The sequence below is a fragment of the Conger conger genome, chromosome 10 (assembly GCF_963514075.1).
Source record: "Conger conger chromosome 10, fConCon1.1, whole genome shotgun sequence".
NCBI classification, from domain to species: domain Eukaryota; kingdom Metazoa; phylum Chordata; class Actinopteri; order Anguilliformes; family Congridae; genus Conger; species Conger conger.
In genome coordinates, this window is record NC_083769.1 from 35,351,301 (window position 1) to 35,379,158 (window position 27,858).

The following is a 27,858-nucleotide window of genomic DNA, read 5'->3' on the forward strand; positions in this document are numbered from 1 at the left end:
CATTTTATAATATCAGTGCAATACAGTATTACTGGGATTTGACAGAGGCATCCGGTTTTGATACAGTGTAGATGTAAAATGGTGTCTTCACAAATTATCCTCCTGATTTTCCTTCATGCATGAATTAAATATTAGTGCTAATGACTGAGCTTAACACAGTTCTCCATCGCTAATCAGAGGTGTTTTTGCCTTCATTAAGCACACTTACCAGGAGAATTTGTAGAAATTAGACTCATGCGCGCAACATGCCCTGCATAATTGTGCTCATAGAAAGAAGACATAGACCCTTTAATGATAATGATACTGTATCAATAACTGTCAATTCATAAAGACAGGTATTAATCTCTCTGGAAAATACATGTAATTTTAATCTCAGAGGCAGAAGATTATTTTACTGTGATAGGGGTAATATTTTACATAAAGCAAAGCAGCAAGGCATTCCTTCTCATGACAGGTATCTATGTACTTACAGTGACAGGGAGCTCTCTCTCGTTGGAGCTGAGGGTGCCATTGATGGTACAGTGAAAAAGCTGTTCAGAATTGAACTTGATATCACAAGGGATGGAGCCAATCATCACGGTGTATTCTTCTGGTGCCAGGTCCAGTTCACTGGGCCCTTTCTATTCCAGACAAAACAATAACAGCCATCTGTCAGCCTAGTCAAACCTTCAGATCACTCCCTCATGGCTCAACATGCAGTTATTCATGGAGCAAAACCTGTGAATTAATGTGAAGCCTATTCTAATTGCAGCTCTGCACATCTGCAAAAACCCAAGCTAAACTCATGTTTCATAAGATTATGCCTATGGCATAAATGTTCCAAGTTATAAGCTATAAGTAAGTTATAAGGAAATACAATCTTTTTTTCATGCACCAAAAACATTTAAAAAACCCATCTACTAGCAGGTACTTGGCATTTTAGGCAGTAGAGGGCATTTAGGGTCACTGAGTTATAGAACCAGACCAATGGCAGTGATTCTGGGGGAGTGATATTTGGTTAGACCAGGGGTCGGCAACCCTGGTCCTGGAGAGCCGCAGGGTGTACTGGCTTTCGTCTCCACCTTAAAATAAGCAACCGATTCAGACCCAAGAAACCAGGTGAGGTGAGTTAACTGTGTAATCAACGGCTTTCATTGATCAATTAATGCCAAGTAACAACAAAACCAGCACACCCTGGGGCTCTCCAGGACCAGGGTTGCCGACCCCTGGGCTAGACCAACACCAATCGTTCCCTGACTGCTTGATATCACATTAAGACAGCGGGAGAGAAGGTGAGCAGGTGGGTCAGCGAAACACAAAAACAGAACACAATGAGAGGGCTGAGCTTGTGGAAAACTGCATTATTTATTCTCACACTGCTTCCCGTTTACTGATTGAGCTCGGCGGCCCTCTCCCATCTCAGGATGCCAACCCCTGCTTCTTTGTCAACAAAAGCTTCCTTCCAATCTGTTATTCTATTGCAAAAACATCCACTCGCCCCCTCAGCTTTCCTCAAATGGGACAGAAGCAGCACATCCGATTGACCCAGTGAGAGGTCCTTCCTCTTTTGACATACGAAGGAAAAGCAGACAGTGTTCAAAGCTACATTTATGCTGGTCTCCAGAACCTCCTTTTTTGTTATTAAAGCAGAAGCTTTAATAAACCAAGTAGAAGTCTTTTTAAATACTGCATCACCTAAGAAATATGTTTTTAGACAGGAACTTAGGCCAGCAGAAGTAAAACTTCACATACAGTAGATATATATGTATATGCCAGTGTTTTTGGTTAAAGGTTGTGACTCTGAATATCGTCTGCGTAGCTACTGAGAATAGCACAACCCACACAAGATAGGAAATAAATAAATGCTCTGAGGTGCTTTTACAGACTACATTATGTTGGTACATACATTTAGGACTGAAACTAGGTTTCTACCTTGTCAGCAAGCAGAACACATCAAACTGTTGACAGAAATAGCAATTCTAACGATGCAATTAGGGTATTTTGCATTTCCATCCAATAACAAATAGTGATGAAAGAAACCCAACTGTGTCGTGCCAGCAGCTGACTGAGTCAGCCCTCCCTCGCTGGCCCAGAGCTGAAGAGACACATTTCATCTTGATGGTGAACATCCATAGCCCTCATTTAAATGTTCTGTTTCTATTCTCTCACAAATGCAGTTGGTCAGAGCACTCCAAGTCTCCAATTATCAAGTCTCCAATGCACAGTATCAATGCAGCTTTGAAAATAAAACATTTTTAATATTCACACAGCAGTTGAAAAAAGCAAAAATAGCTGTACAGTATGTGGAAGGGGTCCCCCCAATCAATTGAAGCAGGGCAGCTGCCTAACTAGCCAACTATAGTTAGTCACAGCCATTATGTGACAAAAAAAAGGAAACCAAACATATTCTCGGGCTACAGTATTGTTCCGTTACTATGGCCCTTAGAATTCCTAGTAGTAAAAACTCCCCTGTGGAAAGAAAAAATGTGTAGAAAGCCCATAAAGCCTGAAGTCCATTAATTACAGTGCTATGATACTGACATGCATGGAGCTGAAAATTCTCACTGGCCTGGAGCTCACATCTCTGCACAGAAAATCTCCACTCCTCAATCAGTGGTACAGGGCCCTGGCCCCTCTTCCGGCCCTGTTCCACAGGGATACTCACGTTGATGATGAGGTTGAGCGGTGATCCTGGGTGGTGCTTGATGAGTTTCTCCTTGTTGGCAGTGAAGAACTGGGGGTCCTCCAGGTAGTCCATGTGGAAGAAGTGGCCCCCCTGGAGCTCATTGTCCTCCTCCAGGCCCCCGTGGGGAGCGGGACTGGCCCCCCTGTACAGGACCTCATTCAAGAAGAACCTCACCGTGGCCTGGGTGGACTGAGGGGCAGCTGGGGAGGGGCAGGTGATAACAGTGGCGTCTCTGACTGTGCAGACCTGCAAATAAGGAAAGGATATGTTTGATCTTTCTTTGTGAATGCACTTTTGCCTTATTATGATTTAATTCACTCGAGTACGATTAGATTCTGTTTCTCACATAAATGCAGCAAATCTGAACTCAAAACTAAGTATCCTTGTGTCTGCATTAAAATAGGCACATGCAGCAAAGAAAACAAATGAGCAGCTTTGTTATGCTGAAGCTGGCATTCAATTCTATCTTTAAACCACATTTGGATTAATATTGAATATGTGAGTAGTGCCCAAAGCAGACAGCCAAACAATCAATCGCTGCATGTAAGAAGCTAGCTACTGATTATTTTTTGTCTGATCAATTTTTTGTATGGATGGATCTTTGACTCATCATACAAAGCCTGTTTTCTCTGTGGCGTAGATGAATAGATGAATGTATGATGAATATTTATTTATTTTCCAGAGAACAACACTCAGATACTGCCTGGCTGAGTGTAATGTGACATACAGTCATAGCAGGTTCGCTGTCCATCCCAGTGACCTCCATGGTGACAGTCTGCACCAGGTCGAAACCCTGGCCTGTCACTGTAATTGTTCGGCCCCCACTGGAACACAAACAGACACGCTCTGTCAGAGACTGGGTCAGCACACCTGCCAATCAAACACTTCTGTGGGCCACATCAAAGAGCTGAGCCGACTTTACACTACAATATGCCTATTATACAACACTGTGTGCATAAGTTACTTATTCAGTATGTAATATCAGTGTAGACTAATTACCCATAGCACTATGAATTCAGATGAACTGTGCACAATGGAAAGCCTGTTTGCCTATTGCCAAAACAGAAAACATAAACAGTGGTGCTAACAAAAACATAAATTCAGTTTTAGGTAACATCAAACCTCTACTGTATTATTTGAAATTGTTATATTGGTTATATAAGTACAGTACCAAACAGTGGATACGCCTGTTTAAACTAGCTCAAATATTACTGCATATAACATAAGGCAGAGGTAGCAGGCACCTGAGGTAGCTCTTGGTGGGGTGGATGGCACTGATGCTTGGGTCTTTCTCGTAGGTGTAGAGTACGCTGAGGAGATGGCTTTGGCATGGCAGGTTCTCGAACTCCACACACACAGGGACGGGATCGGCACGGGGCTGCGCTGCTGCTGGCATTCTGCACTCAATGAGGTCCGAGTGTCGCCTGCATGTAACGCAACAACACTGCATAATCACATCAAACCTAACAACAGAGACAGCAATCAACATCACACCAACACTGGACCTCACTGACAACAACAGCAAACCACAGCAAAGCCAAAAATACAATCACACAATACCACAGCCAATACCGCAATCACATAATTAAACACCATAGCCGACACTACAATTACACAACACAATGCCATTGCCAAATTCAGACTGCATATCATTCAGATGACAAAAGAAGACATAAAATACAAAAAAGTAACCAACCTAAGCTACCTAAATCTAAAAAAAGTTATACCACATAATTCATTATACTTCAGATTCAATCTGGGTTGTTCAAGATGAATTAAATATTAAAGGTCATTAAATATTAAATTGTGTTGTACAGCATCACTGCAGGTCATTACACCCGAGGAATAGTTTGTTTTAGAAGTGAAGGCTTACGTGAGGATTGCACAGTCGTCTGTGCCATTGACCCTCACTCGCAGCTGGGACCCCACGTTTAGATGTTCACCTCTGATGGTAACTCTGGTCCCCCCTGCACGGGACCCATTCTTGGGTTCCATGGAAATAACCCTCGGGACCTGGGGGGAAGGAGGTGTTTGGGGGCACAGGGGCAATGATTAGTTGGTTGTCTCAAGCATTTATCAATCAGCCACACCCAGGGACTTGCTAGTGTGTAAAAAGTCCAACCAAAATACTTTCATTTTGTTGTCAAACATGTCTTAACTTCTTCCAGAATGGCCATAACAAACATTTTTCTTAAGTGCTTTAAAAAAGAAATGTACAGTATGTCAGGGCAGGTGTAATCCCCTGCCATTGCCCTTGACCAAGGCACTGGCCTCAGAACTGGAGCTGGCCTCCAGGAGCTGCACTGTGGCTTCCCACTGCTCCTACCGTAAGTAGCAAGGATGGGTCAAATACAGAGGACAAACTACCCCACGGGGCCAGCAAAGTATGACTTAACTTAGACTTAAAGCTTTTTAAATGGTCTAGTTTTATCCAGCCCTACACTCTGACTGACAACAGAGTGCTAAGGGCTTGTGGAAGTGCACAGGACATCTGCATTCTGAACCCTTCCTGCATTCCCTCCAGAGACCACCTCCCAACCACCCCAGCAGACATACGATTCCCTCATTCAGGATCCACTTCCTTGAGGAAGGGCTGCAGAGGGGCCGGCAGGGGCCTATTGTCTGAGAGGATCTGCTGGACCACTCTCCGTATACAGCCGGCATTCACTGGGGCAGATGTTTCCTAAGCCTGGGGTTGGAGGAAGGAGGCTCAGCACACACCTCCTTCCTGTCTCGGCGTGTCTCAGCCCGGGGAAGGGCCATCTCTGGGAGGCCGACTCCACAGACAGGGAGGGGATTGCAAAACATTCCCAAACAGCATGAGCTGCCTCTTGTTTGTGTGGTGGGATGTGTCCAAGGCAAAATCATGTTTCAATCTTATCATCTGATGAAGTGGTCTGTTAAGACACTAAAGAAATCCCCCAAAATAAAAAGTAAAATAAACAAAAGGCTCCTATGTGTTTTCCCAGCCTGAATGTTTGAAACCCGAAAGGAAAGCATTTTGAGTCAGGGTCAATTAACACAAAAAGGATTGTTTTAATTGTTAATGCGGTGCGCTCAAAAGAAGGCCCTTTCCACAGCAGACACGATTGTTTTTGTTGGCATCAAGTTCAGAAACTGTACTAATACTTTTAAGACCATGAAAAACATTTGAAGATTCCCATGTAGTTGCATACACGATTATTATGAGAAGCAGCTGTTAACATTACTCAGACACTGTAGGTCCTTTACCACAACGCGAAAGATACCGAGCGACGCAGATGGAGAGAATGAGGGAGAGTGGGAGAAAGAGAGTAGCCTCACCAAGTACGAGTAGACCTCCAGAGACCTCCCCACAGCATCGGCCACGGAGACGCTCACCACTTCTGACATCTTGGCCGGGGACTTCCCTGTCACACATACCAGCCTGCGCGCAAGACATCAACAGCAGAATTCAACACCACTGCACAGCAGCAGCAGAAATTAACACCCCTTATTAAACAGCTTTAAAATATTCCAGAATAGACGCAATGACTGGCAGTGAGAAATACGAGAGTGCCAAATCTTCATGAAAAAAGGAGCCATTGAAAGCAAACTCCACAGATAGATATTACTGCCAAGTAGCATGTTGAAACAGTAACTCCCCCCCCCCCAGATGGAGCTGATGTCCCTTTTGATTGAAGAGCCAAGTAAAACTTTCAAGACTTACCCACCTATCAGGACACTTGTTGGACACCAGCGGCTAATTTGTTTTGTCAGACGCTTATTTATGCCGTTTATAAAACACCTGCCAGGAAATATTGGGCTGTGTGTCGCCTAAGCAGTAGCATATGTGGTGGAAAGAGGACTGAATTTGAGAGGGTCTTTGTGGTGAGGTGGGTCTGACTCACACAGTGTTTTACCACAAAACCGATGATAAATAGATCTCTGATCAAACCACAGGAGGTTTGCAGTCATATTCTGCTTTTGGGGAATCACTTGCCATTAAAATGACAGGCATGAAAGGTACAAATGGGAAAAGTTTTTTTATTAACTCCAACACACGGTCCTATGATCAGGGTACTTTCAGTGATACCTCTAGTTGTTTTTGAGAGTTTAACCCCCTGGTCCCCTCCTGATGGACCAGAAAATGTGGTGAATCAGCGGTGAGAGCCAGTGGATCTGCAGCCGCCTCCAGGAATACACAGCATTAATCAAAACCAGGAGGAGAGGCTCTCAAAGCGAAGGCAAGTGTTTACGTTAATGAGAGACAAGCCAACAGCCTCACTCCAGAGCACTGAAGGATTTTTAGACGTGCCGCACCCTGTCTCTTCAAATGGAATTAGTTTAAATGAGGAGCTCAGCTAGTGGGGTGCTCGCTACCTGCCACTCTTTATTGCTTCACACCGGTCAATGCGTGACCACTGAAGGCCTGGGCAAACACCTGTTATAACAGTGCTCCTTTTGAGTCATACACAGGTGCCGTTTCAGTGTGCGTCTGCAGTATAAGAAATGACATATTGTGATTTAAGACCTAAGACTGACCTCTCTATGTAAAGAAAGTACTGTAATGAGAACATATGCCCTGTCATAACATGGAGGGTGTAAAATCCTGATCTAATCAGGAGAGAGTTGGGCGGATGACATCACGTCGGTGAAATGCGGCCTGCCAGGCCGGTGCCTGACAGAAAGCACCACAGCAGACCAGGAGTCTGACCCCCAGATAACTCCAGGACTTCACTCTCCCACGACCCATCAACCACAGAGGAATAATAAACACTCTGACCTGCCGCGTACCGCGAAGTTTGGCTCGTTATATGAGGAGGTGGACGGACACGATTTTTAATGAGGGGACACGAGAGCGCAGCGAGGGCAAGGGTGATTGGCAGGGCATATACTGAGGTTACATCTGCACCATAGAGACGAGGGAGACTCTTTAACATTAACATCAATACTACTACTTCTGCAGTATGAGGGGCAGAAAAGAATCCGAGTGCGGTAGCAGCCACAGAGGGAAATCACACTTTGTTGAACCGTTCACACGTAATAGCATGGGAATTAGATAACTACATTAATGCGAGTACTTAAGGGCTGGATCCGCCTGATACCAATGAGCCGGCATCATTACAGCACTAGAGGATGGAGACTGCAGCTGACACACTTACAGCACGGAGACATCGTATCGCTCCTTCACCAGCGTGCAGGACACCGCGCCGATGGTGACGCCCACGTCCGAGGCCCTGCGCCCCAGGTTCCTTCCATGGATTGTGAGCGGCGTCCCCCCTTCCAGTGGCCCGCTCAGCGGCCAGATCTGGAGGATGAGGAGCGGGGGGTTAACAGGAAGTCTGGAATGTGCAGAACTAGGTCAGAGGGAAATGTAACTTTGCAGGGTGACCAGCGAGAACCAGTCGAAGCCGCATTGGCCAGGGGTGCTGCCTAATGCAGTATTGTCTACTTACTGACCACTGGGCTCAACAACTCTGTGGGTTAAGTGTCTTGTTCCTGATCATTTTGGGGCAGTGAATTACTGAGAGCTGTAAACAGGGAAAACAAATCTGCAAGTTTGAGCCTTCTGCTGAAGCCTTAATGCTAATCAAAAAGACATGTCTGCCTCCTTATGCTCAGTAGGAAAGCGGTTTATTTTTGGAGAGCAACCACTTATGAGTCAGATTCTGATGTGCAGTATTACAGCTAAAATCTCAGCTTCACCCAAAACCCTCAGAGGCCTGCGGCATGCTGAAGTGTGGCGCCGCAGAAAAACTGCTTCTCACCTCCATGTGAGAAGAGAGCTGTGTGCCTGGGAATAGGCTCACATCCTCACAACTGCCTATTTCCATCTGCATGCGTTCCGAGACAGCGGTGCTTAACGGCCTGCCTGCCGGCCCGCTCTCCCTGGCCCGGGAACAGACGTGGTCATTTAAAGCAAGTGGCACTCCGTTTGTTTACGTCCTCGCCACATCCCCCCACAGATTCTCGCGGGCGAGAGCGTGGAATGCAACAGCACCGTTCTTCAGATCGCCAGTCAAACCGTGGCTGATAGTTATCACACTCCATTCAGTGAAAGCAATCTACAATCAGTGCTAAGTGTAGCGTGAAAAACCAGAGAGGCAGAACCTTTCCTAGATCTTCGATGCATACTTCCCTAAGGCCACACTGACCCTGTGTACTATTAACTTGGCACCACTGTTATTCTGTCTGAATGTAAACTGCATTTGTAGATGAAAACAACCTCTGCACAGCCCCAAGGCTGGCAAAAGAATCATACTTGCTGATTCAATGGTTTCTGGAAAAAACACAAACCAGCCCACTGCTTTGTCTTCAGTAAAATGTTTGCACAAATAGGCCCGCACAGCACAGCAACCACATATGAGGCAGTCAAGCACACCACCTGCATGAGACTGTAGGTGGACCCTGAGATGGATTTAACCTGCTGAAATCCTCTCTCGCTGCTACAGCCAATCATGCCCTGGGTCGTGGTTGCCAGTCACATCTGCACTGTCATGGCTGGGATTAATACCCACTACAGCGTATCAATATACTGAGAGCCTGCTCTTCACTTGAAATCCTCCTGACACCAGACACTGTTTGAGTCTCCAAAGAAACACCTGCTTTTAAATGTGTCAAATGCCTCAAGTAATAAAAGGCACGCTTTTTTAGAGGTAGAGGATTATACAGTGCGCTCATTCATCAGCTCCAGGTCTCTGCACACTTTCAACCACCTTTCAGCAAAATTTATAACAGGATATAAAAAAACATTGAGGATGTAGCATTTCTTGAACAAACAAATGACTGAGCCAACTGCGCTAATGTCTCTTGTAAAAGTTGTAAAAGTTTTTGTGGTTTTTGCAGCTGAAGCATTATGCTATTTATATATATATTCCATTTTATGCTGATGATGTTGTATAAGTCCTTATTTTGAGCTCCCTCAAGAGAGGTATTTCATCAGAAGCACAGCAAGCACACTCTGCTGCAAGGCTACCACGCTGCGTCTGATTCAGATGACTGTGGAGGCGTCACAGGGCAGTAGCCCTGGTGTGAAAAACACGCCAGCGGTTAGTGTGAAGGCCAGACCGGCCATGGAGAACACGTCACCGGTGGGCAAGCCCACGTGACATATGCATTTATGATCTGAGCCAACGGCTTATCTGCAGGAAACGTTTAGCAGGGCCGATTACGCTTCACGTGAACCATGTTTCCCCTCTCAGACAGCACAGTAGATATCGGTGTCAACAAAGACATCAGCTGAAACACAGGGGAAAAGTCCAAGTCCTATGTTAAACCCCAAACTGCCATGGAAATTATCCTGGAAATGACCACTGCTTTCTTTCAGCTGAAAGAAGTGACACAAAGGCAATTAACTGAATCATGTTACTGAAACCACGATGAGCAAATATTTCACCTCAGTTAGCCCAGGGAATCTGCAGTTGTAGAAAGGTGGTAAAGTGTTAAAGGGTTTATTCACATAATCTTTCCAGATGTATGAGCTGTTTCCTGATGGTAGTCAGGTTTCATGCATTGCTGAAAGTGACACAAGGGCAAACTGCTGTCAATAGGGCGGCCTGTAGCGTAGTGGTTAAGGTAAATGACTGGTACACACATGGTCGGTGGTTCTAATCCCGGTGTAGCCACAATAAGATCCGCGCAGCTGTTGGGCCCTTGAGCAAGGCCCTTAACCCTGCATTGCTCCAGGGGAGGAGTGTCTCCTGCTTAGTCTAATCATGGCTCAGGCAGTAAGAGCAGTCGTCTGGCAGTCGGAGGGTTGCCGGTTTGATCCCCCGCCCGGGCTGTGTCGAAGTGTCCCTGAGCAAGACACCTAACCCCCAAATGCTCAATAAGAAGCATCAATTGTACAGCGCTTTGGATCGTTATGAATGCCAACCATTTACCATTTACCATTTAATCACATGTACGTTGCTCTGGATAAGAGCATCTGCCAAACACCAATAATGTAATGTAATGAAATATGTCACTTTAGAAAGGGTGCCTGATTCTCCAGCTAAACAGATGGATAACAACATACAGTTTGACCAAACATATATTACACCTTAAATGGAGCTCTTTGACTACCCTTCACAAAATAAGCCTCCAACACAAGAATTAAACCAGTCAGGCCATTGTTCTTATGTGAAACACTGTTTCCTGCTTTCAATGTAGGCAGGACCCCTACTGTCACAACCAGAGATTTGAACACAATACATTACATTACATTACATGACAAGCATGTAAAATAACTACATACAGTAGTGCAGTATGAGACATTTCTTGTGTTTAAAGATGAAAGAGATTGGTGTCGGTTTCTCTGTCTGTTTCCACCAAGCCCCATTCACCCAACATAGTTATGCGTAAAGCACTAGTGTTAAATGTACCCCATAGAGATAAACTGGGGACTGTGTGAGACCATGAGATGCTCTGCAGGAGCAGGAGGAGGTACCTTGTGAATCTCAGGGTTGGGACACTGGCTTTTGAGGGGGCTGCAGTCATCCCTGGGCCTGCAGGAGTTCTCACACCAGCCACAGAGGTGCCCCTGGTCCTCCCGACCCCAGCACTGTGAACAGTCCGTGCTGCCCATCCCACAGTTATACACCTCCACTGAGGGAGAGATAAGGAGAGACAGAGCGAGAGTGTGTGAGAAAAAGAGTTATGATCTTTCCCCTCTAAAACAGGCACTGATAGTTTCTTCCCGCAGAACACCCGTGCATTTATCCTAATGATGAAGTGCAGCATGATGTTATGTTATTTAGCCTGTCATGATAATTTTCTTAAAGAGTATGCATTACCCATGAATCTCTACCAGTTATTTACAGTTGAAATAATAAAAAGAAAAATGATATTTCATCTTTACGGGTCTATTCTGCAATCAGTTATATATGATATATTACATTGCTTCATACTTAGCAAAATTGAACAGAGGAAGTATAACTAGAGGTGTACTACAGAAAGTCACCACATTACATTACATTACGAAGCATTGAGCAAACGCGACGCACAACCACAGGTTCTGTTTCCCCTCAGTTTAATTCCAGTTGTGGTTGCGCACTAAGCGCTGGTGACCTCACAGGGAGAAATGTGTTTGCACAAATGAAGGCATGCAGACGTGCTCCTGGAGAGCCCCATTGTCTGTTAAAGCTGAGGTGAAGGGGAACAATGGGCCCTCTGTGCAATCGGAGTCTGTGCTGGGTCACCGACCTGCCATCGGCACAGGGCTGTCAATATACTTGTCAGGCTGATCCTTTCGTCGTAGGTTCAGATGGAACACCTGGCTCTTCTCTGCGGTGGTCAGCTGATAAGACAGAACAGGACTGCACTGAGACACTAACCATAGTAAGAGGGGCTCACAGTTCACTTTGAGACCTACATTAATGTGATGGTAATAATGTTGAAATAATATGATTGAGAGCTTGGATGTTAAAACAACAAAATTATGCAATATGTCCTCCAAGGCAATTCCAGTTTGTTCAGGCAACAATAGTAGATAACCAACATAACTACTAACATTTCAGTTGAACCATTCACCTACAGGGACACATGGTAATCACCCTGGGGCAGTTCATCAATAAGCATTTCCTTTATTGTGGTAAAAGTATGTTTTCTGTATTCAGATTCCCTTGATTTTTGAGCGCTGTTAAGATTTTTCTCTACTCAATCACACCAGCATGCCCCTGATTTCCCTTTAAATTCAGACAGCACACCAGCACGCCTCTGATTTCCCTTTGAATTGAGACAACACACCAGCATGCCTCTGATTTTCCCTCACAGAGAATGAAGCCAAAGCTGTGCTGAGTGACAGCTTTCTGACGGTGAGATGCTTCATGCTTACCATCACGCTGCTACACTGCACCTCTGAGCGACCAAGCCACCGTGCTTCATACAGCTGCTCATTTCCAAAATCGCACTCCAGAGCAGTCCCCTGTTCAAAACAGAACCACCCACACACGCGAGCACGCACGTACGCACGCACACACACACGCATGCAGACACGCACACACACACACACACAGAAGTAAGAGAATGTGCTTTAGTGATGTTACTGCTGTGCATTTTCAATCAACCTCCAACAGACATGCCAGTAGAAAATCAAAGAAAAGGACAGGGCAACTGAAGGGCTGTGGTCACTGCTGTGCAGTTCTGACCTCATCTGGATGATTATTACATTCTCCCATTGTATGACTGTCTGAACATTTTAGAAATAACTTAATTAATAAATATAAGATACTGTAGTACTATTATAGCCAACACCTAATGACGCTTCAAAAGTGGGCTTCTCAGACAGGCTTGTGTCCTTAACTGCTTAGTTAAAGCAGTCTGAAAAATAAGCAAGGCTTTAGCAATTATATGACTCAGATTATGTGCACTGCCAGCAAGGGGAATAACATCAAAGGAGAGACCGACGGCACATTCAGGTTCACCGTCTGTCCATGCGCTTGCACCCATCAGACACTGCTGCCCCTGCCTGGGTATCTCCCCTCCTGCAAGCAGGAGTGGCCTGTTTAACAGCAACAGCTGAAACCACAGACTCAGTCTGACTCACTGTCTCAACCAAACACACTCACAGAAGTGCATGGGAAATGAGGGGGGAGGGGATTGGGGGGGGGGGGGTGCCAATGGAGACATGGACCTATACAGCACTATATGTAAAGAAAGAATACTCATTTCACCAATTTCCATTCTGAGGGTCAGGGGCCCATGGAGAGAAACCCTATCGGCCTGTGTGGATTTGCGTGCAGTGAAAAGCAAGCGGGATATGCATTGTAGCCTGTAATCTGTACCGCACCTCCTCAGTGTTGTTGACTGAGACAGTGATGTCCTGGGACATTCCCGAGGGGGATGGAGGAACTTCCGAGGCCACCAGGCTTGGACAGGATTCTGGAATCTTGAGGGAAAAACAATCAGTGGTAACAGTTTGAATCAAAACACATCTGGCGTCCTTTTTTTTTACCAATTTATGGCATTCCCAGTTGTATCATACAAACATACAGTATTCGACTGTTCATGTCAAAAGTCACAGTGGAAAAATGTTAAGCAATTGTCTTAACACCTTACATAAAGGTGTAATTTTATTTTTTTCCACTTTCACTGAAATTTTTTTTTAAACGGGGTTCATGACATTGCTTTAAAGCATTACGACACTTGTGATAATCAGTAACATAAAATGGAAAATAAAGATAATTATGCAGCATATTTTGTGAGAACTTAATTTCAGGTGTTATGGTAGGGTTTATCACACCTCAGTATATAGGGTATAGTGTGTATGGGGTGATGACACTGGTAATTATACCATCTTTTTTACCACTCCCACTATGAGAATTTTTCATGATCATTTCATGTCTATTTTCAATTAAGGCTTAATTAAGAATTAGGTGTTATAATCAAAGCATACAAAGTTTCCAAATATTAATAACATCAATGGTTAACTATTATCAATTCTTATAATCAACCATTTTCAAGTAAGGTTTGTCCTGAATAGAGGACAGTCCCCCTGCTGCTTGCCAATGAAGCAAGGGATGGTCTCTAATTGGCGCAAAAACACTCAAAAACATTCTTCACCTCCAGCAGGTTGTCCTTGGAGTCATCCTTACTGGAGACACAGATATTCCTCTCCTGGTTCCAGTAACACCTCCACCTGGCACTCAAACAGCTCCTGCACCTGAAATGGGCCAAAGGAGACTTCAACAGGATTGTAATATGCACTTGAAATGGGTCAAATGCACCCAATAGAGATAGAGTTGTTGCAAACTGCTTTATAAACTGAAATGGTGCTATACAGAATGTATCTCGCAGAGTCCTGTTACTATGGCAGCAAATAGGGCAACTGTTTACAATGGGACATATTCTTAAACGCATCATTCACTGCTGCTGGCTGCAGCCCCAGCAACGGCCACTAAAACGTGAGCAAACACACCTCTAAGACTGAAGAAATTGTGCAAACATGCAGGGTGAACATTGCATTCAAGGCAAGCCATAGCAAAATGGCTTACATGTTCAACATACTCCAGAAAGGCTCAAGTTCTCAGGTTAAACACAACTGCCATCATTTACAGAGGGTTGTGCCACACCTGGAAAAGGGCTGACATCTCTGAGTACCTATTCTCAATTCCTGAACATAGGCAGCAAACGCCACAATGCTCTCTGTGTGGGATCCCAAAACATACAGGCAGGAGAGAAATGTCAGGCATCCGATATGTGAAAACTTTCTTTGGGGATCCAAGATTGTGGGCCTCCTACTGTACACTGATTGTAGGCAGGTGCCCCACTCACAGTGCCCTTATCAGGGGCCTTATTTGTTCAACAGGAGCTATCTTAGCTGCTCCTAATTGACACCAAACTTATCCACATCCAAAGGACCATCTTTATCAAGGCCCACAAAGAAACGGCTAAACAGATATCCTTAATCAGGTCTCTCGAGCAAGCATGTTTCAGCACCAAGAGGACAGTATGGTGTCACTAACATGGCAGGCGCAGAGGTATTCTGGGGTCTGTTAGTCATTATCTTTTCACCTAGCAGAAGCTGCTCAGAATCCTCTGTGGGTGGATTGCTTCAGCACAGAAACAATACCGAGAAACTAAATAGCAGATTGATTGCAAGTTTCGGACGATAAAAAAAGCTGCATGTATTTCCCCCCCAAACCCCCCCCCACCCAAAAAACACACCCAAAAAAATAATCACAAATAGCTAGCAAGTACATGACGACGCCTTGCCTCTTCTCATTATCACCTCAAACCATACGCAGTCTGCCTTTCACACCCTCACGCTGCGCTCACACCGCGCGCGCTGAGAAGAGGGCAGCGAGCGCGAGGTCTGCCGTGCGCTGCGGGCACACCTCACTTCAGCGCTGCATGATAAACGCATGCAGGACTGCAGTACCTGCAGCTTACGCGACTGCAGCTCTGCCTCGCTGTCCAGCACACTCAGGAAAAAGTCAAAAGTTGGCTTCGGCAAGACTTGGCATGCCTTTTCTCAACATTTCAAAACTGTATTCAATTTCCGTTTTTTTTTTTTTTTTTTTTTTAAAACTAAACCATTCGGTAAACAACACAATAAGATAGACTTCCAGCGCACAGCAGTAACATTAAGAGGGGTGTGAACTCGAATACTTCCTCTGTGGCAATTGAACAATAACACCATTAATGTCAAGCTTTAACAGAGGAAATAAACAAAATGGCTGTGACTTCCTGTTAAGGCCTCTTGTGTTTGTTTGATACAGATGTCTAATTAAAAGGCTTACGCTGTCTTGTGGTGTATCACTCCGGTCTGCTCACAGTCATAGATGGTGAAGTTCCCAGAAACCACAGACATGCCATTCACCTTAATGGCCATGGGAACAGTGATGTGGTCTATAAGACAGAGACAGTGAAGGCATTAATAAATACCTACCAAGTTAAAGTGCCTGTACTCTTTATTTCTTAATACAGTCAATAATCTGACAAGATAGTTTTGATTTTTTAAAAACTTTTAAACATTTTCATTACACATATTACCTTTTTATTTCTTTTTATAAAGGTTTTCTACATCTGTTTGTCACTACAATATATAATTTCTTATTCATCACCAGGACCATCTGCAGCAGAACACATGACCAAGCTCTGGCCCAGTTTTTGCAGAGTGCCTCTATACTGGTACAGGAAGGGGGTGATGATAGTAGGAATATAATACTAATGGGCAAACATTGGTCTTGGAGAGTACACCACACAGGTCTGCTAATACACCAAAGTATGTAAACGCACAAACCAAGCCAGACTGTAGTACTAAATAATAAAAGGTAAACTTAACATACCAGTGTTGGCCACACTGTGGAACCATACTTCCTCTGGGTAATGAGCTTTCTCACAATTTCTCAGACCACAGATCAAGTTCATCTTTTTATCTATTCACTGAGTGTAAAGACTGATAAAACGAAGAAAAAAAAAAATCAGATGTCAGAGGCACGTACCCCTGTCGTCAGGGATCCTGGGGTATTTCTCACGGGGGAGCAGGGGGCAGGTCTGAATTTGGGATGGCCCAGACTCAAAGTGCACAGTGGCTGCAGTGGAGACCCCCAGACCGTAGTCACACTGCACACTGGAGCCATGCAGGTCTGGAACACTGCCGTTTATCAGGATACCCACATTCTGAGACGGAGGGAGAGAATGAGAATAATAAAGGTGTGAGGATGGGTGTGGTACAATACTTCCCTCCAACCCACTGTTGATGCAAAGTCTCATTTGTCTCTGAGTGTGAGACTCAAACTGAATCAGCAGCAACTTCCTGCTTCTCTAGGAAGAACATCGGTGAACAGCACAAAGGCAGCTGTGAGATCTTTCTGAGTAAGCCTGACTGTGACTGACTGTGACCGCCACACCCAACACCCACAAACACACGTACACACATGCGCGCGCACACACATGCACATAATGTACACACACTGCTGGGCTTTTGAACTGTGTCAGAGTGGGGGATAATTTAGGAATGGTGAAGGATGACTCTCCTTCACCAGTTCAAAGTAGAGAAGAAAGGTGTTCTGGTGGAATGGTAAATCCTTTTTGCACAGAAAGTCCATAAAAAAAAAAATCAACTCAACTGGCTAATGAATGCCATCTGTTTCATGCATCACTTGTTGATTCAACTAAACACTTTCACCAGTCCCATTAAGAGCAGCACAACAGAGGGCAGCGGGGCATACCGTGATGTCGGAAGCGACACTGATCTCAGGTGGGGTAATGGTCATTGCAGGACACTGCTGAACCCCTTCCCCCAGACCAATCCAGGAGCGGGGCAAAGGATGGGTGGCGCACTCCTGCTTGATGGAACACCTGCAGATGTAAGTAAGGGAGCAGGGGAAAAGGGATTTGAGGGGATTTGAAGGGACATAAATCCCCTCAAACTGGAATTTGAGGGGGACACAAAAGACTTTCTAGACACATTGTGTTACAGTTATAGCCCATTCATTCATTTTATTTTCATTTTGACGTGAAATGTTTGGTTCAATGACATTTGTCTGCAGTCAGAACGATATGTGGAAAGTTTTGAAAAACCTAAAAATACCCAAGAAACCTCAGCCAAAATCCTGACAGTCAGTTTGTATATCCTGTAGAAATTATCTGGTAATGATTGTTCATAAAAAAATTAAAAAAACCTAACCAATACCTTTTTTTTTTTTCTGACTGAAAATGTTGGATGTTATCATTCCCCCTCAGTATTTCAGAAACTGGTGGAGAATGGAGAACCCTGGGATTGTTCCTCAAGCAGAACAAGCAGGGCTGTCTTCTTTTTCAGACTCACACCTCAAATGTGACTGCCTCCTTCCACAGGGAGTGTGCTTCCTGACAAGAACGTTTCTGGAGAACGCTTCTGTACCACCGAGATTTCACACTTGCCCCAGGACATACATTCTAATGCAGCCTATACAGAAAAACTTCAGGCTGTGGGTACATGTGCAAGGGATGTTGTTGCGCTTTACACGTACCTTTGTTTCAAAACAACATTACAAGTGATATCATCACCAAAAAGGAAGCACCTTTTTCGCATTACCGCTGTTTATGTACCTCGGTTCCATTTTGTGGTTGCTTTCATCACTTACGTTCGCATCAAACTCAGTTTATTAGATCACGTGGAGGACTGGCTGTCAATACATGTTTCACTGTAGTGCATTTGATTCAGTGTCATGCAAGTTTCCATAACAACAGCCCCCTCTGGCACAGAAGATCAGCACCATTTAATGGGATTAGAGTACTATCAAGCTGGGTGGGCTGTTATTTTTACTTCTGTTCACCAATAAAAACTGAAACAGGCCTCTTGTCCCCTCAGCAGAACTCATTCCTCACTACAGTAAATATACCAAGGACACAATGACCTTATACAGCAAAACTAAAGAACTGGGTGTTAAAAAGCGGAAAATTACATTGTGTGAAGTACATTTCTGCATTTTCATAGCTTCTAAATAATGTTTATAAAATGTGTTTTGCTAATTTTATTATTTGTTTACTTCATTTGGCAGACATTCTTATCCTTGCTGACTGAAACAAAATGACGCTTGCCAGTAATTTTTTGAGTTACAGACCAGTAATACTATAACTACTACACTACAGAGAGCATGCGTGCATCATCTTTAAATGGGGCGACGTGGCTCAGGCAGTAAGAGCAGTCGTCTGGCAGTCGGAGGGTCGCCGGTTCGATCCCCCGCCCGGGCTGTGTCGAAGTGTCCCTGAGCAAGACGCCAAACCCCCGAATGCTCCTGACGAGCTGGTCGGCGCCTTGCACGGCAGCCAATCGCCGTCGGTGTGTGAGTGTGTGTATGAATGGGTGAATGAGAAGCATCAATTGTACAGCGCTTTGGATAAAGGCGCGATATAAATGCCAACCATTTACCATTTAAATACATATAAAAGCTCTGCTGTATTACTGAAAATGTAGGATTTTAAGTAACTGTGCAATCAGCCCCTGATCTCGCAGTTTTCCTGAACCCCATTCTTTCTGTGGAGAACAATACAGGGGAAGGGGGGTGTAGGGATCAACTCTAGAACTAAGAATAGCTAGGCACATTCGTCTGGGCTCCAGAGAGGGAGAAAGCTGCCTGTGTCCGGATGTGGACTCTGAACTTGCATGCAGCAGTGATTCACTGACCAATCCACACCCCCTCCCCCCCCCACCCCTGGAGACAGTGCGGCCATGTCTGAGCCATGCAGGGGGATTTTTCTACTTCCCTCGGTGAAACAACACAAACGCAACACACTGTACCATACTTCGCATCTGTCAGCAGACTCACATAGCCAGCAATCTCCTGAGTAACACAGCTTTCCAAAATAAACCAAAATATAAAAAATATGAACCAACAGCTTGCTCTTAGACAGTAAGGCAAATTACTCTATTACTGCAAGTTATTATGCAAGAGCGAAAGTTTCCAAAGTTTTCCACTTCTATTTAAATCCAAAGAATATCTCCCCTTCACCCACCCACACATAGAGGAAAGTGGTGGATTGTCAAATTGTAAACCGGTTTTCCAGTAACAGATGTCAAGGTGAGTAATGGGAATGTCCACACACAGACTTCTGCCCCTCTTGCGCCAACTCAAACCCACTGATCCCCAACCACATTTTCTGGCCCCTGGGCAACATTGCTAACCAACAATGACCAACAACAGACAACTTGATGCCAGACATACATGACATCAGCTGAAAGGATTTTGAGAAGAATCTGACATTTCCTTCTCAGAAGACCCTGATGTGATCTTTTGAGTTATGAACGTGGCTTTGTTGCAGGCTCAACAAAGCTTGTCCCAGAGGCTGTGCCAGCTGAGATAGTTTGGAGGTGTTCCAGACCTTGTCATGCCAACAACCCCCTTCCCCAGATCCCTGTCTGCTGCTGGCATCAGCAACCAGGCTACTGACTAAACTTCTATGTGTGATGTCTCACAGTCAAGAATCTGCATTGTGTTTTATTCATGGAAACAAAAGTAAATAAAGCCCTCTCATAAAAACGGACTGAATGTATTCACCATGACTCCAGGACTAGAGAACCCTCCTTCCCTGCACAATATCGGGCAATTATGTGTCTCCACTGGACTTCGGGGTATCAGTGGGATGGGCCACCCGGCAATGTCAATATGTCAGTTGATTCAAAAGTGAAAGAGTTATTCACTGTTTTCCGTACAAGAGAGTTACTGACTGTTTTGAATCAGTCATTCATAAGATGTTGCTTTGGCTAACATTGCCATTACATGAAATTGAAGAAAAGCCAATATAAAAATTGTCGGTTTTATATGTGTGCATACACACTCGTTGACCAGCAATTATTTAAAAACATTTACTGGATGCATCCTTACCTGCTCTCCAGGGTACACCACCCACAGTAGGCATCACTAGCACCCAGGCATTCGCTGCAGCTGGTGTACTGATCACACTTCGATACTTTAACCCGCAGGAGCTGTGGGGGGAAATATATGTTTTCACACGAAGCACCCACATCCTCTCACTAAGGCATGAAATGAACATCTGCAAAGTCATCTCCAGAAAGTAATCTTACTTCTATGAAAACAAATCTTGTTCCCTGTAAAAAACAAATCTTCACTTATCTCACTTATGGGGCTTCTCCTAAAGATTTAAAACTGATTTCATAATATACATCCAAATTGTGTTCAGTTAATGTTGTTCCTAGGAAGTTTAATTGGATAAGAGACAAACAATAGTACCCAGACTCACATGATTTGAGGTCATTAGGTAAAGGTAGTTTCGGTCATTGGGGTCAAATGTCATGATGTGATGGACAGACTCGCCAGAAGGAAGCTTTAGAGATGGTTGATTGGCCAGAGTCAGGTTCCTAAGGAGGTTCAGCTGAAGAAAGAATAAATACTGGTTTATGCAAACACATTTTATGCAACCTGTCAGGTGTTTTTAAATGAACTTGCAGGTTACAAAAGAGCCTGTGTTCACTGCAAAACCAAACTAAAAATAAGTCAGTCTTAACAAGTATCTTAGTGATATATACTTATTTCTATTTTTTTTTAGCTAAATGAGAAAAAAAACTGCCAATGAGGTGAGAAAGTTTGACTTATTTCAAGATTTGCCAATGGGGTGAGAAGATTTCACTTGTCAAGCAAACAGTAACTTAAAACAAGCAAATATTTTCTGCTTGAGATAAAATATATATCTTAAGGCTTATTACAAGACAAAAATACTTAAGACAGTCATTTATTGCAGTGTTTCATGCTCGAAAGGGTGACAGTGGTGCATTCCAATCAACATTCAAATATACTGCATATATAATTCTTATTCCTGTATCTTAAATTCTTACGTATTTAAACATTTTCAGTAAAATTCAAAGCATCATGATATCATTAACCTTGATTCCCAAAAGATTTTATGTTTGTTTTGGTGGTAAAATACTTTCAGTGTGGATTGTTTCCATATCTTGCACATGCATGCATTGGCTTACCATAATGAAAATGAATTAACCTATTAATTGGTTCAGCAGACCTGCTGAAATGTTTTTAATGGGAATTAAATTCAGAGGTTTCCTTTTGCCAATTGCTGATTGATTTGATAAAAGCTATGCTTGTTATCTCAAAAGTGAGAGAAGGTGGTTTTGTTCATATCATCACTCTAAGGACTTCCTGATGAAAAAAAGCAGTACTGAGCCAGACTGTGGATGACAATCTGTCACAATCTCCCCTCTACAAAGGAAACTACTCAGATTCCCATCTAGCAACTACTGCAGTTACTACAAATAGTTTAGGAAGTAAACATTCTCTGTAAACACATATACCATATACAAACCATAACTCCCTCAAAGCTGCCAAGAGAAAATAGAAGCATCCTGTTGAACATACATACAGTAGAAGTGCTTTCTGCCCCGCAGTGAAGAATAGTGCCATCACACTTGCAAAGCCCAGGCCCAGTTTGAATTATACCCAGGTAAAACAAACACCTGCAGTACAATGGTCTGTGTGCCCACTAAAGCACGAAGGAGCCGAATCCATTCAAAAGCACCAGACTGAAAAAATGTTTGAGTGTGTGTGAGTGTTTATGTGTGTGTTTTGGGAGAGTGGTTGGGGGTTGGGATGACCCTGGGATATGAGAGAGAGAGAGAGAGAGAGAGAGAGAGAGAGAGAGAGAGAGAGAGAGAGAGAGAGAGAGCATGTAGCTGTGTAGAGTAGCAGGCTGGGGCTGTATACTATATACTACTAATTTGTTTTTAAATAAAGCCTGAAGCTGATAAAATACAACAATATATCTGCAGTACCAGTGCCGCCTCTGAGGGCAAACACGCATGTGCACACGCACGCACACACACGCACACACACACACACACACACACACACACACACACACACACATACAAACAAATTATAAAACGCCTGATGTTAAAAAAGTCCAAGTCTTCTGCAAAACAATTACATCAAATCCTTTTAGTTTATTCTACTTTGATACTTTATTCTTGTGTTTTTTAATTACACATCCAGTTCTGGCACTCTTGAGGCTATAATACTTCAGCAAATTGTGATTTTGGAAGCAAATGATACATAAACAAGCTATTTTGTTAATCAAGGGGAATTGCATAGACTTTGAGTTCTCACAGATGTTTCTGAGCTCCGATTTCCCAGCACAGTTTGAGCTGAGCAGCCTGTGTTGATGAGTCAGGCTATAAACTCCTGAGAAGAAACTCAACCGTCAGCAACTAGGGGACCTCCAAAGCCCAAAACAGTTCTGAAATGATGTAATCACACAACATTTCGAATGCCCTCACCTCAGGTTGCCAGTACCTTTCACTGTAGGATCATTAGCAAATTATTTATGTCTGTAATCAATTATCAAGTGGTCTCCCTGAGGCTTTCTCTCATATTTGCTACCTCTGAATGCAGTGTCTCTAAAGTCATAAATTCATAGAAACAGACGATAGCAACAGAGATATTAAATGCATAACTGAGAATTTACTCTCAGAAATGGTACATGGTGTGGGCTGATACGTACAGATGTGCTTACCTTGTATAGTCGAGCGTTACTGGTGCCCAGGAACACCACGGTGTGGTTGTGTACATTCTCCACAGCCACAGAGCTGAGCCCCACGGTCTCCAGGAGAGGCATGGCCTTCAGTGGTCTGCGCAGATCGAGCGGGTGCTGCAGGTGTGCGGCCCCACAGTCCAGCTGCTCCGGCTGCAGCTGCGCAAACACACGCGAGAGCAGAGTTCACTTTCTTTCCCTTATCAGCCTCAACCCTGAACATGCACAACACAAATACTTAGGGATTGATATGAGTGCAATCAATTATTCAAGGAGAGGAGATTTAAACCAAGCTAACAAATTCTGGTTCCTTGAACATCCAAACACATACAGTGCCTTCCACAATTATTAGCACCATCAATTAATATGAGCAGAAATTCTCATATTAAAAATATACACTCAGTGAGCACTTTATTAGGTATTTATTAGACTTATTAAGTCTTCTGCTACTGTAGCCTGTCCACTTAGAGGTTTGATGCATTGTGTGTTCAGAGATGCTCTTCTGCACACCACTGTTGGAATGTGTGGTTTGTGGTTAATTGCGTTACTGTCACCTTCCTGTCAGCTTCAACCAGTCTGGCCCTTCTCCTCTGACTTCTCTCATTAACAACGCGTTTCTGCCTGCAGAACTGCTGCTCACTGAATGTTTTTTGTTTTTGGCACCAACAATGGTCAAAGTCTTTTAGACTTTCTTCCCCATTCTGACATTTGGTCTGAAATACAGCTGAACTAATTGTAGTTTTTGTTACCCGTATGATTCATCACAGCTCCAGCTGTTCTTAATTATTGCCATACAAGTGGAAATGAGTGTTTTTAGGCTTTTATATAACCATTGCCTGATCTGAAAATGATTTCCTTGCATTTGAGTTGTGTGTTCTCTGACCTTCCTCATGTTGAAGGATGACTAAGGGAATTTGCTGTGTGTCACCTCATATTTATACCCCAGTGAAACAGGAAGTCATGCCTTACCACTAAAGTGTTCCAAAAGACAACGTTAGACAAAAGTTCCAATCCTTTGATTAAATGTTGTTCATAAAACTGATAAGCAAAGAATTTGTAGCACATTCTTGGAGAACAAAGATCAAGCTGATAAGTAAAAATAACATCTTTGTATCACTTTGTGGAACTGTACTTGATATAGGCTATTGGACAAACTGATATGTAACCTATAGAACACACATAACATAACATAACAGCTTTTCAACAAACAAAACAATGGCATGGCTATTTTTATTTTGGTGGACTATAGCCCTATGCACCAACATTTTACATTTAATTTAATGAGCTAAACTTTTACGTAAGTTTATACATACACAATTTGCCTCTAGCATTGCCCAGAGAAGGGAGGGTTTCAGTCAGTTGGGATGACAGCACCTTATCGAAAACTAGCCACCCCCCAATGGTTGATTAGGCACCTGCAAGTCCATCCGTTAAACTGCACATGAAGAGTCTTCCTCAAACTCATGTCTGTGCAAGGCTGAAGTGTGAATTGTGGTGTGATAAGAAGTGGTTGCTGACATGATGTACTTCAGAGGAGAGCACATGCTCTCCAAAAATGATAGCAGAGACTGTATCAGTGAGCTCCAAAGAACTGTGAGCAGCACAATGTCCTCAAACAGGGCTGTGGTCATGGCTAATCTGCTTTATCATTCACTGATGTTTGCGAGCAAACTGGAAACAGTTGTGTTTACTCAGTCAATGAAGGTAGTACTCATAGACTGACCACCCAGCAGTCAACAAATAATAATGCAGGTGTGACTAAACCATAAAAATGGAATTCACAGTTTTGTCAGGCAACATAACAGCACATGGATATTCTGGTTTTATACTCATTTTGTGCTATTTAGCAAGAGAACCAGTGGGTCCATAAGGTGTAAAATATATCATTATAATCATCACAAGAAATATTTTTGGCAGCACACATCAGTCACTGCAGGCACCTCATGTCTCACACATTAAATGCTGAGATCCATGCATGAAGACCAATCTGTCACTCTTAAACCTGATAATCCAATGCATTATACATGGATTTTTTTCCTCTTCTGAATTATGTTCTTTTCAAAAGTCTAAATAGTAAAGCTACTATTACCAAGAATATATATAACCTGAAAATTTGAAATACTTTCTACTGACTGTCTAAACTACATATACTTCAGTATAGCAAAGGCCTGGAGAAAATATAAGGTGATTATTATTATAGGTGTATTTCAGTCCTTCAATGCCAGGGGTTGTTGGAAGCACTATTGCAATGAAGCCATGAGTCAAACAAGCATTCAGTTATGTGTATAATCATCTAGTTAAAAATTAAATCACAATCAGGATCATGAGAATAACAATGGAAAATTGTCAATTGACACTTGTTAGACAGATGTTAGACTTGGTAGTACATTTATTAGATAATACAGTAGACTAAAATGTTCACCAAGAATACATAAAATGTTTTGTTGAGGAGGTGGGAAATGTTGGTTTTAAATAAGCAAACTGCTCTACAGTGTTAAAAATAGTGTATGGTGAGAAATTGAAAACAAGAGGAGGTTCACAGCAAGGGAAATAATATACACAGGGGCAGCTGTGAATGTTGCACATTTAAGACAATAAAAACGTATTTGTAACATAATCACAGTCAGTTGGTGTACTCCTGGAATTTCCTAATTCTTTCATTGATTCATACTGAAAAAGTTGATATGTCATGTGGGTAGGATATATTTAGATACTTTTACATCTGACGGCAAACCTTTTACACAGTAATATGTCCAATGTTGATTTAACTCTAACAGAGTACATACAGTACGAGTCCAGCTGATTTAACACTGAAGTTTGTGAGAAATTTGCGAGTTGGTCAACTGTCAAGCTTTTCTGTTTAGTTTATTTTCAAAACCTTAGACACAACACTCAAAATGGTAAGCACAACCTGTTCGCCTGTTCAAAACATGCATTGTGCATTCATATCTTTGAGGAAATCTTGCACTTCCAAACTCAAATTCCTAATTCTTCATGAAATACTATAGGAACATTTGTTTAGATGGCACCACAAAAGATACCTATAGATTTACTGTTTAGTCGTTTTCACAATACTTTACTATATAGCATGAAAAAAAACTTGATACATGTTTCAATATGGTCTTTTTGTGGTTCTAAATAAATGGAATAGTGGAAACAGTAGAAGAGAGTGGAATCATTGAAAAAAATCTGAATACTGTAAAATAAATAAAATAAAAAAATAAAAATAAAAAATAAAAAATATATATATATATATATATATATATATATATATAATTATAACATACTGTGGGTTTGTTTGTTTTTACAACTGCAAACAAGTATATTTTTAATACTTTTTAGAACTTTTTAGAACCTTTCTCAGTTAGGACAAGAGCACTGTATGTGGACCAAACTGAATGATTTTTTCATTGCTTTTACAAAAAATCAGGCTGAACCACCAAAAACTATACATTTCTACAGTCCAATTTGAAAATCACAGAAAATAGTGCATCAACTGTAATGCCTTTGAGACATGTTTGCAGTGGTTTAGTAGTTTTGATCAATTTTGTGAATTAAATGAACTGATATGCTGCATGTTGGTGCAGAGAGTTGTATGAAGAGTGCATTTTTAGCAATTGAAAAAAAAAAAAACTGTAAAAAATCCTGAACTGCAGTGAAAGACATTGTCCATTACCAGGACAACCCCCCCACCTCTAAGACGAGAAACAAGGCTACCTCTCCGAAGGAGAACTCGATCACCTCCACCTCCTCCTCCTCTCACTGCTTGATCTCTGTTTTAACATGGATCCTCTGACTGCTCCATGTTGTCACTACGTTGTTGCAGGTGGATACACATCCTTACTCCTGCTCTTACCACTATGTAAAATCAATCATTAGTCACTTGACCACCAGCTGAAATGTGCATGTCAAAAAAGGCTGAAAACCCCTGTGACAAAGGATGGTGATACAATATTACATTCAATGATAATGTGGTAAAATCGATCCTGTTCCAAAGTAATTGGTGTCAATCGATTTATTTATGCTAAAACATTCATGATCTAAACATGGAATGTTGTTACAAGTAATCTGTTTCCATAAAATTATGCTTTCAGAGTAATGTTACATTTACTTACAATTTTTAGTAGTTGGATACATTGGTAGTTTGATGCATTGTAATGGATGCAAAGACCATATTTTCCAGTGTTTCAAAGTGTTTCATATTTTTGTTTTCAGCATAAATTCGGCTACAAGAGTAAGTATGATAAAATCATATGAACCATATGAGTCATATCCGAACAGAACACGGGGAAGCGGCCGTTTACAAAATTAACTAGCGAGTCAATAAGATCATTTACACCTACTTATTTTTGAGAGCAGAAGTATCATAGAGTTTTATGCATGCCACCCTTTGTGGCTTAGAGTGGCGCCACTTTTAGAAAGACCTCAACTGGCGGTTGATACATGTCCCCTGTGCTGGCGCTAGCAGGGAGACATCCAACCTATCTCACAGCCGATCAAAAAATTACAACAGTAGGCTAATGGAAAAAATAATTAGTAATTGGTGTCAATCGATTTATTTATCCTAGAACATTGATCAAACATGTTGTAACAAGTAATCAGTTTCCATAAAACTATGCTTTAGGAGTAATGTTACAGTTACTTATCATTTTGAGTAGTTGGATACATTGGTAGTTAGATGCATTGTGATGAATTAAGTATTTTCAAATGTAATGTGACTGAAAATTGAGCACAAGCTTGTGAGATTAGTGTCTGCAAAAAGCTGT

At 42.7% G+C, this 27,858-nt stretch overlaps 1 protein-coding gene across 1 annotated transcript in view; it reads right to left on the minus strand.

The window, feature by feature from the left end:
- plxnd1 (plexin D1) overlaps positions 1-27,858 on the minus strand; it is a 50,248-nt gene that overhangs the window by 16,371 nt on the left and 6,019 nt on the right. The window contains exons 2-19 of the mRNA XM_061257809.1: positions 23,075-23,251; positions 20,795-20,926; positions 20,419-20,519; positions 17,281-17,410; positions 16,552-16,729; positions 15,847-15,955; positions 14,168-14,267; positions 13,395-13,493; positions 12,441-12,530; positions 11,810-11,903; positions 11,055-11,212; positions 7,789-7,934; positions 5,969-6,071; positions 4,539-4,678; positions 3,910-4,089; positions 3,393-3,489; positions 2,645-2,911; positions 471-620 (exon numbers count right to left, since the gene is read on the minus strand). Coding sequence (XP_061113793.1) covers positions 471-620; positions 2,645-2,911; positions 3,393-3,489; positions 3,910-4,089; positions 4,539-4,678; positions 5,969-6,071; positions 7,789-7,934; positions 11,055-11,212; positions 11,810-11,903; positions 12,441-12,530; positions 13,395-13,493; positions 14,168-14,267; positions 15,847-15,955; positions 16,552-16,729; positions 17,281-17,410; positions 20,419-20,519; positions 20,795-20,926; positions 23,075-23,251 — 2,451 coding nt within the window. The remainder of the gene's footprint in view (positions 1-470; positions 621-2,644; positions 2,912-3,392; positions 3,490-3,909; positions 4,090-4,538; positions 4,679-5,968; positions 6,072-7,788; positions 7,935-11,054; positions 11,213-11,809; positions 11,904-12,440; positions 12,531-13,394; positions 13,494-14,167; positions 14,268-15,846; positions 15,956-16,551; positions 16,730-17,280; positions 17,411-20,418; positions 20,520-20,794; positions 20,927-23,074; positions 23,252-27,858) is intronic.